Source organism: Thamnophis sirtalis, unplaced genomic scaffold (assembly GCF_051295495.1).
Source record: "Thamnophis sirtalis isolate CommonGarterSnake01/CBP01778 unplaced genomic scaffold, rThaSir2_p1.2 scaffold_5, whole genome shotgun sequence".
Classification (NCBI taxonomy): domain Eukaryota; kingdom Metazoa; phylum Chordata; class Lepidosauria; order Squamata; family Natricidae; genus Thamnophis; species Thamnophis sirtalis.
The window spans coordinates 118,693,682-118,707,188 of record NW_028261385.1 but is presented as its reverse complement, the minus strand read 5'-3'; the positions used below and the strand labels follow the sequence as shown (position 1 = coordinate 118,707,188).

At 37.4% G+C, this 13,507-nt stretch overlaps 1 protein-coding gene across 1 annotated transcript in view; it reads left to right on the top strand.

The window, feature by feature from the left end:
* CDC5L (cell division cycle 5 like) overlaps positions 1 to 12,130 on the top strand; it is a 28,729-nt gene extending 16,599 nt beyond the window's left edge. Inside the window, exons 11-16 of the mRNA XM_014075063.2 lie at positions 242 to 406; positions 3,494 to 3,574; positions 3,926 to 4,171; positions 6,202 to 6,399; positions 10,820 to 11,032; positions 11,419 to 12,130. Of these exons, the coding sequence (XP_013930538.1) occupies positions 242 to 406; positions 3,494 to 3,574; positions 3,926 to 4,171; positions 6,202 to 6,399; positions 10,820 to 11,032; positions 11,419 to 11,523 (1,008 nt within the window). The 3' untranslated portion in view covers positions 11,524 to 12,130. The remainder of the gene's footprint in view (positions 1 to 241; positions 407 to 3,493; positions 3,575 to 3,925; positions 4,172 to 6,201; positions 6,400 to 10,819; positions 11,033 to 11,418) is intronic.
* Positions 12,131 to 13,507: the final 1,377 nt, after the last annotated feature.

Below are 13,507 nucleotides of genomic sequence, written 5' to 3'. Positions count from 1 at the left end.
TATATTCGCTATCTACTTGTAAAAATAAAGGCAAGGAAAAAAAGAAACCAAAAAAGAAATATTATAAAATGTGGTTTGTTTAATTAAGAAGTGTATTGTATTGTGAATATTTCATATTTTTTGATTACCTGAGACCTGAAAATGATTTCAATCATTCTTCCAGAGAAAAAAAGATATTTGATTTTAGGAAAGCAATTTTTTTCTTATATTGCCTTTATTAAGTTCTTTTAACATTTTGTAGGAAAGAGAATCCCGTGAAAATTTGCGTCTAGGATTGATGGGTCTTCCTGCTCCAAAGAACGACTTTGAAATTGTTCTACCAGAAAATGCAGAGAAGGAGCTTGAGGATCATAATGCAGATGATACATACATAGAAGATGCAGCTGATGCAGATGCTCGCAAACAGGTAAAACATATAAAAGAGGAGTTGGCAGCAATTAATTTGTCATCATAGAACAAAAGGATGCTTATAATACATCTTCTCAGGTATTAATGATTATTTAGATTAGATGTCTTGCTTCTAAGGCAGTGGTTCTCAACCTTCCCAATGCCGCGACACTTTAATACAGTTCCTCATGTTATGGTGACCCCCAACCATAGGAACCAGTGTCTCGGTTCCTAAGACTATTGAAAATATGTGTTTTCCAATGGTCTTAGGCCAGGGGTCTGCAATCTTAAACACTCAAAGAGCCACTTGGGTCTGTTTCCCAGAGAAAACAAAACACCGGGAGCCACAAAACCTGAGTGGGCATGGCCAAATTGATGTTACTCACTCCCACCGAGTCACTTGACTCCCCCTGGCCACGGCTTCCCAGGTTTTGTGGCTGTTTTCTTTTCTATGGGAAATACACACACACACACATTTCACCCTCTCCCATCTCCCACTTTCTCCCTCCATATATTCCTCTCTCTCCCTCCCTAATCTCTTTATCTCTCCCTTCCTCCCCCTCATTTCTCTCCCTCTCTCACCCCATCTCTTTCTCCCTCCCTCCTGTCTCTCCCCCCCTCTCCCCATCTTTCTCTTTCTCCCTCTCTCCCCTTCTCTCTCTCTCTCTCTCTGCTGAGGAACAATCGCCAGCCATGGTGGAGGCCTCCCTTCAGGTGACCCTCTCCCTCTCAATCACCTGGTCTTGCTGTGTCATCCCTCCCCTCACATGAGAGGAGAAGGAGAGGGAAAAGGAGAAGGGACGCCAGAGCCTTAGTGCAGGAGAAAGCAGCCCTGTACCTCCCTTTGCACCACATTCACCAATTAGGCAGCCTTCGCTTCCTGCACTTCAGGTTTACGTTTGTGCCCTCCGCACTCAGCCAAAGACATGGAGGACAGAGCAAGGTCATGGCTGGAGCCTTAGTGCAGGAGAGAAGCCACATCCTTTTGTGCCCTGTTAAGACCCTCCTTAAGCGAGCAGCCAGCTGCCCCACTTTGCTGCGCTTTGGTGCTCGCTTGTGGGTGGTCTCCCCATGTGTGCCCACCCTCCCGGCCCCACCACAGCTGGCCAGTGGGTTGCGAGAGGAGAAAGAGGAGAAGGGGGTCACCCGGAAGGAAGTCTCAGCCGGGAAACCCGGGATAGAGGGGGAGCAGGAGCACCTGGGAAAGCGCATGGGGTGCACAGGACAGGCACCCGGGTGAGCTGACGGGTCGTGGGGGAGCCCAAGATGTGGAGCAGCGCTCTGGCTCCAACAGAAAGCAGAGTGCCACGGCCAGGCGACCTGGCGCAATGGGCAGGGGCTGCTGGGCGGCTCTCCCCCTGCCCGTTCTCCGTGGCAGCCGGTTGCCGAGCTCCACTGAGCCGCCTCATCTGTACCAATCCAGGCCCCGCTCATAGTACTGGTCGAAAAAGTGGGGCTCGGTGCCAAGGGCGCACACGCCCAGGTGGCCACAGATGAACTCCAGCACGGCTCAGGTACCGCCCTTCTTGATGGCCACAATCAGCTCGTGCGGAAGCCGCTTGGCCACCACCGCCTTGGCCCGGTTGCTCCCACTGCCCGGGTCTGCAGAAGTTTCTTGTGGGCAGGGGCAGCGGTGGGGGGTTTCTGGGGGGAGGGGCGCAACAGAGGAGCAGCAGGCTGTAGCAGAGGCAGGTGCCCGAAAGTGAGAGCAGTTTACCCAGCAGAAACGCCTGGCAGCGCCGCAGCCTCCGCTGGTCAAGTGTCATGGCTCCATTGCTGGCGGCAGCCACAGCTTCCCAGCCGGCACCAGCATGGGGTCAGGGCGCGCGGGTTGTGGAAGAGCCACACTCAAGACTCTTAGGCAACCCCTGTGACCCCAAAGGGGTCGTGACCCACAGGTTGAGAACCGCTGTTCTTAGGAATATTCTCTCACAGAGCTAGCGATAAATAAGTTCAAACTCTGTTAAAATGATAAATTGCAAAAAATACAATTAAAAATATTAGAGATCAGAGTATCAGATCTCTGCCTGGGGCATGGAAACATAAGAATGGAATTAGGAAGAGGATCCTTCAAAAAGCATTCAACAGGCAAGATCCAGCAGACTTCTGATTGTGTTAAAAGAACACGCAGGTTGAGATTTGTAGTTCTTCAGTCGTTAGGTATAAATGGATCATTTGAGTTCTTATCCTGTGGTTGAAGATAATTTTTAAATTAAGAGTCTTGGCCTATGTTCAGGCATCTCTCTGGCGTTATTTGAAAGCTTATACCTAACTACATCTTAACCTTGCACACTACATGAATTGTGTTTAGACTTTGACTCACTGTATTATACAATCCCAGGAAATTTTCCAGTAAATCATGGGTAAGTAATTGACTAAGATAATGATCACTTCCTAAACCAATAAATATTTAGGAGACAGTTATGTAAACCACCTATGTACTACTTCATTATCAGTGAAAAACAACTGCTAAATTGATGGTTCACAAAAAGGCAGTTAAAAAATGTGACAGTACTTGGAGATATATTCATTTTAGAATGGGAAACTGTTCAGTTATTGACTTTCTGCACCATAATTTTGGGATTAGGACAATACAGAGACTTATACTAACTATTGTGTATAAACCCAGACAGTATGGGTAGTGAGGTTGTTTCTTCTTCTGGGTCCTGTCAGTTGTAATTTGGATTTGGCAATGTAGATTTCCTATAATATGGTAGCTTTTATTTGCTAGCCTAGAAACCAGGAGGCTAAGAATCGTAATCCTACTTTAGGCATGAAAAATCAGCATGGACACTCTCTTAGTCCAACTCACATCACAGGGTTGTTGTTTGGGGAAAATAGGAGAAGGAGGAAGTATATTTGCTGCTTTGAATTGAAAAAAAACACAGGGTATTTTTTTTTTAAAGTCTGGAAAAAATTGTGAATGATTTTGTATTGTGGAATGAGATTTCTTTTTTAAAAAAAATTCTTTGCAGCACTACATTTCTCTGCTCTATATTTGGTTTAGGACAGTTTTCTCTAACAGATTTTGTTGGCTTTTCCCTGTGTTCTGTGTTGCTGAGAAGTCTTGCAAAAACTCACCCTAATTGTTGAAATCTTTTTCCAGACCATTCGGGAAATGGAGCGTCTAAAGGCTTTAAAGCGAATGCACAAAGCTATTCAGAAAGATCTACCAAGACCTTCTGAAGTAAGTTATTCCTAACTCTAATAAATATGTACCTATCTCCATAAGAAGGTAAAAGAATAGATCTTGCAAAGCTGTGATATAGGAGTTAGTCAGAGGTCTGAGATGGAGAAAGGTCGCACTGGGATCATCCTTACTTTTTAAAGCATCCCTTTCAGAAAACCCATTGCTGTAGTTTTGATTGATTAATTAAAAAAACAACAACAGTAAAATATTTCTAATTTTTTGTAAGCTTAAAATGTTCCTATCTGTGCTCCAGTTGCAGAGTACATGAATCTAATAAAAGTGGAATTTAGATTATAAGAGATTGCTCCTAAGTGACAATGTGAATGATTTTTTATTGGTTTGTTGTAGGTAAATGAAACAATTCTGAGACCTTTAAATGTAGAGCCACCTCTAACCGATTTACAGAAGAGTGAAGAACTGATTAAGAAAGAGATGATCACTATGCTTCACTTTGATCTTGTGCATCATCCTTATGGGGAGGTTCCCGGCAGCAAGAAGACGAAAGTTCCAGGACTGGGAAGCAGTAGCACAGAACATATAGCATATCTTGAACACAATCCGTATGAAAAGTTTTCAAAAGAAGAGCTGAAGAAGGTCACATAATATTTATTGGTATCATTTTGGTCCCTGTTTTGTCTGCTTACCATAACTGTATTTCACAAGAAAAGTTTGCCTCATTCTTTCAAGTTGAGAACATATATAAAGAAGGGGTTGAGCAATTGTTTTGGTACCAGGATGAGTTTAGGGCTGAATATGCATATTTGTGTTTAAAAGTATGGCCTTACCAGCTGTGCTAGAAAAGACAATTTATTAATCTACTGCTGCAACAGTTATCAGTTAGCAGGTTATCGGGGTACACTGTGGTGTTAGGTATGTGAGTCTGTCTGAAGATTCTCCTGATATTCTGCTCTCTAGTACAGCAATGTACTTCGGCAACTACCAGGTACTCAAAATTTAGGATGGATAACCTATAGTTCGCAGGACTAATTCATCTAAACATCTGATCCACAGGGTCTTGAGCAAAGGTTGTCTCCTCAGAAACCTTCAACTTTCCCTATGTATGCCAACTCTTTCTCCCAATGTAGTTTTTGTTTCAGCTACCTCATACTTTGTCTAAATTGGGGAATGGAATATCAAAAAATTCCAGTTGCACCACCTTTATATGGCTCTATGTTTATGTTCTCTAAAATATGAGGACTTGAGCTTGTACTAGTTGATAAAATTATGCTTGCACATAACCCAGCTGGAACTCCCAGCTTTTTTCATCTCTCCTGCACCTTATCCAAAGAGGAATGGCATGAAGTAGCCAGAATTAGCAGAAACTACATTTCACTTAACCCCAGCTGTTGTCTTCTCATTTTGCAACTTCTCCTTCTTATTCTCCCTGGGGCATGTATTGAACTAAGGGACTGGAGCAAAATTTTTAAATTAGTCCTATTCCACATTTCTGATGTAAAATATTTTTCTGAGAATGTTTAGAACTTGTACCAAAAATTCATTATATACCTAGCTTATATTAAGAAGTTGCCACTTGATCATTTGGATTTCTTAATATTTCAAGTGTCTTTCTAACCATTTTATTAATACAACATATTTGATATGGCTCATTATAAATAAGCAGCTTAAGGCTTTTAGATTTTTATTTGGTGCTGGAATTGAGTGCCTGGTTTGAGAAAGGAAGGAAATTAAAGCTTGTATTTCAGTTTCTCAGATCAATTTTTCTGGTTATCTCAGATAAAGTCTTTCTCTAAAACATTCTTTCAGATTTTTATCTAAGCTATGTTAAGCAGAACCCCAGTTAGGCCTAATAAATCCAGGTGTCAGTTTCATGACTTTATAATCCCATAATGTGAATACAGTGGGACCATCTCTCATTGGTTCTTTTTGTACATCCAACTAGATCCTGACACTGCTCATGTTGATCTATGATGCCAAAATGTATAGCACTGTATAAAATCAATTTTCAGTAGTGATTAGATCTGTTACCACTGAAAATTGATTCCAAAATGTTAAGGACAGGAAACTTGAAAGGGGAATGAATTTTATTTTTAAATTTATTCACCATGTAATTGGCCTGTTCAACTTACAACAGTTCATTTAGTGACTGAAGTTACAACAGCATTGAAAAATGTGACTTATGACCATTTTTCACATTTATGACCATTGCAGCATTCCCACAGTCATGTGATTTACATTAGGATGCTTGACAACTTATGACGATTGCAGTGTCCATGAGTCATGTGATCCCCTTTTGCAACCTTTGAACAACCAAAGTCAATGGAGAAATCAGAGTCACTTAACAACCATATTACTAATTTAAGAACTGCAGTGACTTAACAATGTGAGAAAAGTTGTAAAACAGGGCAAAAGTCACTTAACAAATTCTGGGCTCAATTGTGGACATAGGTTGAGGACTACCAGAATGTTCTTCATATAGCAAAAATGGCCCTATAAACTTTCTTTGTATGTATATACTTAATTAGATTTAAATCCTACCATTTCTTTCAGGAGGTTAAGGTGATGGCCATGGCAGTCTCCTATTTCCCCCCACTCTGTGAGGAAGTTGATCTCAGCATAGATGAAGTGCAGCAAAAAATTTACTACAACTTTTTTATTCTGAACAGGCTGAAGACTTTCTGTCCCAGGAGATGGAAGTTGTGAAGCAAGGAATGAGCCATGGAGAGCTTTCAAGTGAAGCTTATAATCAGGTGTGGGAAGAATGTTACAGCCAGGTACTGTTCCTTCCTGGGCAGAGTCGCTACACACGAGCCAATTTGGCCAGTAAAAAGGACAGGATTGAGTCACTTGAAAAGAGATTAGAGGTTAGTATGATCTTTTTTGTCCTGATTCTGTGGCAATTTTTATTAGTTAAAATATGTATAATTTAGATCCTAGATGAAGGCAATGGTAAACTTTTTCTGCACTGTTACTGAGAGAGAGAAAAGGAAGGTTGTGGGAAGAGAGAGAGATAATATAAAATTAAAAAGCAAAATGTATAGTATGTATAGTATAGTATAGCATAGCAACCAAATACCTTATAGTTTTATCTAAAATCCTTTCAGCTTATATATTAGGGGGAAAATGAATAAGATGCGTTTTAAATGTTCTCCAGTGGAATGACAATTTATCACTATTCTCTTGCTCATAGGATTACATTTCTGAATGCTAGTACAAGGGTTAGTTTAGCTAATATTCTTGTGCTAGAGACAGTTAACTGACTATTGGTACATGAACCCAAAAATTATTTATAATGTATAAAGGTGCTTCAAATTTACATTGGATGTGGAAATGTGAAAAATATAGACACTTTATCATGTCTGGTTGACTTGCAAAAAATCTCACCTCCGCACTGAACAAATTCCTTTGCATTTAATAACCTTAAAGCCTAGACATGATTATTGAATGGGATTCCACAAAGTTGGATAGTTGAGGAAAACATTAGCCTCTGAATTAGAGTTAAATCATCAATAATATTAATGTTATGTTTAAACCAGGAGCACTGTTTTTTGCTAGTCTGTCATGATAATGGATGTTTCTCTCAAGTTTCAAAGACAATTGATTGACCGCATGATACATAAGGTCTTATATAAAGTACTCAAGCTTCTGTTCTTATGACCTGGAGAGTTAAGATTTTAAATAGATGTTGTTGTGATCATCCAAAGCTATACTCAAGTCTAACAAATTTGCAAAAGGTTTGCAAATGTGTAGCAGTGCTGTTGCATGATAGATTATCTGTGACTTTGTTTTATGTAACTACATTTGCCTAAAATTAGTATTTGTGTCATCTAAATGAATATGTGTGGATCAAGCGATTTAGGGGTGACAGATATAAATTGTTTGTTTATGAATATTGCATTGAAGTATATTCTATGTGGAAGGTATAGCTGAAATTAACACAAATGCCTGGTAAAAGGTGAAAATAGCTCTGTTCATTTTTCAAAGAACTTGCAATATATAGAACATACATATAATCCAGCAGAGTGCACTATTGCTCTTCAGTGTCTTCCATTACATGGTCATATAATATGGAAGATGAACTGCTTTCTTTAATATTCCAGCATATTTTTTTTCACCAAATGAAAATTATGTGGTGTCTTAAATATGAATATTAAATATTCACTCAGATTTGTGACCATGTAGGTTAAGGCTCCCAATTTGTTGACATTTACTTGAAAGAAAACATCAAATTCAATAAAGTTTATTTCTTAATACACAGACACACATATTGGATTGCAATCTAAAACCAGGCTACAAATGAAGTATTTTATTTTTTAAAAGCTATTGTCTTCACATGTCTTCATGTGCATTGTTGGTTAGTCTTGTCTAGAATTTAGAGAATGAACTTTAATCTTTTTTTGATTCTCCTACATGCCTCTTAGTGTTCTGCTTTCAACAAATAATATCACACAAACTGAATTATTTATTGTATCATTTTATTAAAGTATATATACAAGTAAGATGAGTTCTCTGATTTTACATAAGTGTATAGATTATGACCTCCTAAGTGTGTGTTTGTGTGTGTGTACACACACACACAGAGATACATGAATTTGTTTATTTCAAATTGTTCGAAAATATACTCCATTTTTTGCTGAAATCTACTAAAACCTATTTTGTGGCATATCAGTGTAGGGCTTCATGCTCTAATATAATGTAATGTAATATAATGTAATATATAATATTATATAGTATGTATGTATGTATATACGTGTGTATATGTATGCAGCTGGGAAGGAAGAAGCCAATTTTCTGTGATTGTCCTTCCTTTCCATCTGCTGCAAAGGTTGGAGAAAGAGTATAAATCCATTCTTCTGGCATATGCTGTTTTGTTACTATATTTACATGAAATATGGGCAACCCCTTCCCCCCGACCAGTGTTGCTAATCAAGTTCCTCATCATTTTTTTTAAGACTGGAATTTCTCTACATTACCCAAAGTTATTTTCCTTGAGTCACATGCCCAATATAGATTTAAACTCCTAAAAAGATGTAGTACAATTTAGTGTCCTAATAAAGGAATCCTGACTGGTTAACTGCAGTGAATATAGTGCTTTTTCTCCCTATCCCTGATTGGAATGCATACCTAAGTACTGCATTCTCCCATAAATCAGTCTCTCAATTTAATTCTTTACTTTTAGCACGTTTCATTCCCTCCAAGGTCCTGTTGGTTTTGCTTTTGGTTGCTTCATTTCAGTCTGCACTGTCTTTGCCAGAATCCATGTCAAATTCTCTTTTTCAATGGGCATTACTTTTAAAGTACATTCATCTCTTTTCACTTACTGTCTTTTTATTTCTCTTTCATTGTTATTGTCAAGTAGGCCCTGATAAGAGGCAGTTCTGTCACACCTTGTGGCAAAAGTAAATAGTTTTGTGTTGATATTAATCTTTACATAGGTTTTGAAGAGTTGGGACCATGTTTGTTTTTGGGATGTTCTATACCTTCCCCAAGTGGGTAGCATAAAATTCAGGCTTTACAGAACAAAAAGAGTAGTAATTTAGTGTAAAACCTTGGTGCAGAATTTGAGCAAATGATGGTGGTGGTGGTGTTTTTTTAATCTGTCATGGGCCCCTAATTTGCAATGTCAAGATGCATCTGCAACTCTACCAGTTAAAAGTTTCAAATAATATTCAGGAAGAGATAAAATGAAGTAGTGTTGCTGAACATAATTAACTTTGTATTCTATTTAGACTCATTTTGAATATAGATACTGATCAATAGCAATCAAGAGCAATAACATCTAGACATATACCGCTTTACAGTGCTTTACAGCCCTCTCTAAGCAGTTTACAAAGTCAGTATATTGCCTCCAATAATCTGGGTCCTCATTTTACCCACTCGGAAGGATGGAAGGCTGACCTTAACCTTGAGCCTAGTGAGATTTGAACTGCCAAATTGCAGGCAGCTAGCAGTCAGCAGAAGTAGCCTGCTGTGCTGCACTCTAACCACTGTGTCACCATAGCTTATGTATGAATGTATCTAATACTATGCTTCTCTATTCTATTAATTTCATTATATTTGCCTTTACTTTCACAATCCATTGATTTGTGACTATCAATATGAATTTTCACCTGTTTTCCATTTTTTAAATTTTATTATTGAACTTGCTACATTTATATGCCACATTCTAACAGCAGTTTACAGTTAAAATTAAGGAGGTTTTTTTAAACGCAGCATGCTGGCTTTTAATGTCAATAATAAACTGCAGTCTCTCTCAATTAAACACATAGCTTCTTTATCATTGTAGTTTATCAGAAATGATGCCAGGTGCTTCTGCTTGATTCCTTTTCCTGATAGAAGCAACTAAGTGTTCAGCTTTGCATATGAATCGGGGTTTTGATGCTGGCTTGCTTAGGGAGGATTCTGGAGGGGAAAAAACAAACTCTCTTTTAGAATATGCTTGTTAGTGTTGCAATAGGAATTGACAAAAAAGATTTCCATTTGTTTAAGAAATGGCTTTTTAACATGGTACCTATCATTTTTAATTTCCCATCAACGTTTATACTATGATATGATGATGAGTGGGATTCAACAGTTATTTTGGCAGAATTGCCTTTTTAGACTGTAGCCAACATCCTTAAGTACTAACATTTATTTCAGTCTGTAAAAGTTCATGATTTTAAAATTCCAGGATTCATCTTGAATCAATCTTTAGGTCATGAAATGGTTTTTAGAACCTTTATTTGGCTTCATGAAAAGACTGTTCAAAATTCATCCAGATAGAACATAGGTATAGGCTATATATAAAACACTGGATCCTATCAGATTTTTCAACTATACTGTAGTGTTGTCTTTGCCCCAGAATTTTCTCAAGAATGTGCGTGAAAAAAGACAAATACATTAATTCCACATGGATAAATTTATTATCTTTATGACTTATCTTTAATGTTACTAATATCTTTAGCTTTGCTATCTTTAACTTTGCTACCATCCAGTGTCTTTTGTATGTTCTTTTTTAAACTTGGACTTCCCTGTCTGTTCTGTTCTCTTATTTCATACTTCCAGAATCCCACATTTCCACTGTTGAACAGTGTGGAAGGGTTGATTTCCAAAGATACATTACATATGTAACCACTTAAAATTCTCCTATATAAAATCTGTGTGTAGTATCTCAGGGAAGAAGATAAATGTAAGATATAACATCCCTTCTTTTACAGCTCAGGGGTGTGTGTGTGTGTGTGTGTGTGTGTGTGAAATGTAACGATTAGATAATCATGCCACATTCTTGATTGCATTTGTCAACAGATTAATCGAGGTCACATGACTACTGAAGCTAAGAGAGCTGCCAAGATGGAAAAAAAGCTAAAGATATTGCTTGGTGGTTATCAGTCTCGAGCCATGGGACTCATAAAGCAATTAAATGACTTGTGGGATCAAATTGAACAAGCTCATCTTGAACTGTGCACATTTGAAGAATTAAAGAAGCATGAAGATGCAGCTATCCCAAGGCGACTGGAGGTAAAATTGTGGAGTGTTAATCTACAGGCCATATCTAAAAAGAATGACAGCGGTAAAAGAAATAAACTAAGTAATGCAGTACTCGTAAAATCATTTTTTTAAATTTGCATATCATAATCATTATATTTAGATTTCCTTTTAGATTTGCCTGTGCGTGTCATTTTATTCTTCCTATTTTTTTGAACATTTTATAACATCTTAAAAATTAGCTCTCTTTACATAGAAATGCTGAACTACAAATTTCTCTCACTTTCTATTAAAAGTAAAAACTTTTCTGTGTGGCTTATTAGGAAAGTTTTACTATAATCCTTTCCTTTCATACTGAGGATAGCATCCTATTCCTTCCTGGTTATTTCATGCTAACTTTATTACATTTGCTCTTACAGTGCCTAAAAGAAGATGTTCAACGGCAACAGGAAAGAGAAAAAGAACTTCAGCAGAGATTTGCAGAATTCATGCTGGATAAGGAAACATTTCAGTCAAAATATTAAGCCTCCTATTTTGCTTTTACTGTGACACCATTGTTTGTAACATTTTTCAGATGCAGCTGACAAATTATGATACATCTCTCCCATTAAAATTAAGCACAAGCAAATGTGCTAGTAAATTTATATTGCATTTTAAGAAGATGCTTTGTACCACATGGTCATGTACCTTTTTGTTTGGAAGAAAGAAGCAGAAATGCATATATCCTGATCTATCAAGCATAATTTGCATGCTGTAAAAATGCTATACAGGGTAAACATTCCACACCCACCTTTTAATTCATCACACAATTATTTTGTTCAAGTTATTGTTTCCTTGTCCTTTTAGAATTTCACTTGACATCAAGGAAAAGTATACATTTAAAACAGTCTTTTGTGCTACTAATTACTGTGAATCTGGAATGTAAAGCAGTGCATTAAAGTGTATTTGTGACTAACGACTTGAAATTTGTTTAATTAAATTTTTAAATTTCAGTTTAAATTGAAACTAGGTAACAGCATTTATTATGACCATTCATATAATGTTCATATTATTACGGAGTTTATGCATTTTCATGTTTCATTTTGTGGATATTTTGTTGATCATAAAATAAAAAATTACAAGTTCATGAAACTTGATGTGTACGACGTGAGGGTTGACTGAGAATATCTGGTGAAGATTACCTCAGGTGTCAAACATGGAACTTGAAGTATATGTTCACACAGTCTTGGTAGATAAAACTCTGTCTCCCCCTCTCTCCCCCCAGGATATCTGGGAGCTGCTGTTGCTGCTGCTGATCTCTAACTGTTGGAGCCTTTAGGGTCTAGTTGCCTGGAAGCACCTTGTCTGCAGCTAGGAAACTACTTGAATACCTCCACAGCATTTCATGAGTTGGACTCCCTGGCATAGTCCATTCTTGCTTTAAGAAGGACCCAAACTTGAGTTTTGTAGTCCCTCCCTCCCTCCCTATCTGCTTCCACTGCCTCTCTATGTCAACCCCTCTTTCTTACTTGATCTCTTGTCACCACCCTCTGTTGTTTGGTTCTTTCCCTTCCCCAATCTCTTCCATCCCAATGCCTCATATTTTCCACCATACACTCCTTTGTTACAAAGCTTGTAATAGTCCATTCCAGACTTAACAATAGCTACTTCTAAAGCAAAGCCCTCTGTGTGAGATAAATTGTAAATGAAAGGATGTAGCATAAAAGTAGAGTGATACTCAATTTTCATTCATTCCAAAGGGACTTAAGGCAGAAATTCATGAATAATTCTGCCAAAAAGCACTTAAGCTCTAAATTCATGTTAAATTTCAGTAAAGTTAGATTTAAGTGCCAGACATTTTTCTATTTTTTTAAAATTGAGAACAGCAAAGGAATAGAAATAGAACCAAGAATAAAAGTGAAAATCATACTCATAGTTTTGGATGCTGAGGAGGAATTCTGTTATTCTCTCAAATCGTTCCTGTTAGTGGTTCAGCAAAAGAACTATTGGAATGAAAATGGTTTGGTTTGATTTGAACATAGAACACTTTTGTTGAGAGGAGATAATATCAGATATAGTAGTAATTTTGCATTTAACCAAGCTTGGAGTTTATAAGTGACTGAATATAGAAGTCATTTGCAGAAAAAAAATCTTTCTGATGAATTTTTAGAACTGAAAATGCCTACAAAAATGAAAATGTAAATATTTAATTCTCTGTGATTAGATACATTTAAATAAAGGCACTAAGCAAGTTCTCATCAAAATGTCTCCTAACTTTACAATTCCAGAAACCTTCCCATTTATAGATAAATATTCCTTATTGGTATCTTTATGGTAAATACTGAAACCATCTTCAATCATAACTACATTGAATGTTATTCTCTGCACATTGTAGAATGTTTAAAGAAAACTCTTGTTACCTAAGAAAGCCATAATTTCATCTGAGTTAACTAGTGATTTTTTAAAAAAAAATGCATTACAGAAAGAACTTGAACTTTTCTGCAATGCAAAATTTTCTGCAACATGAAT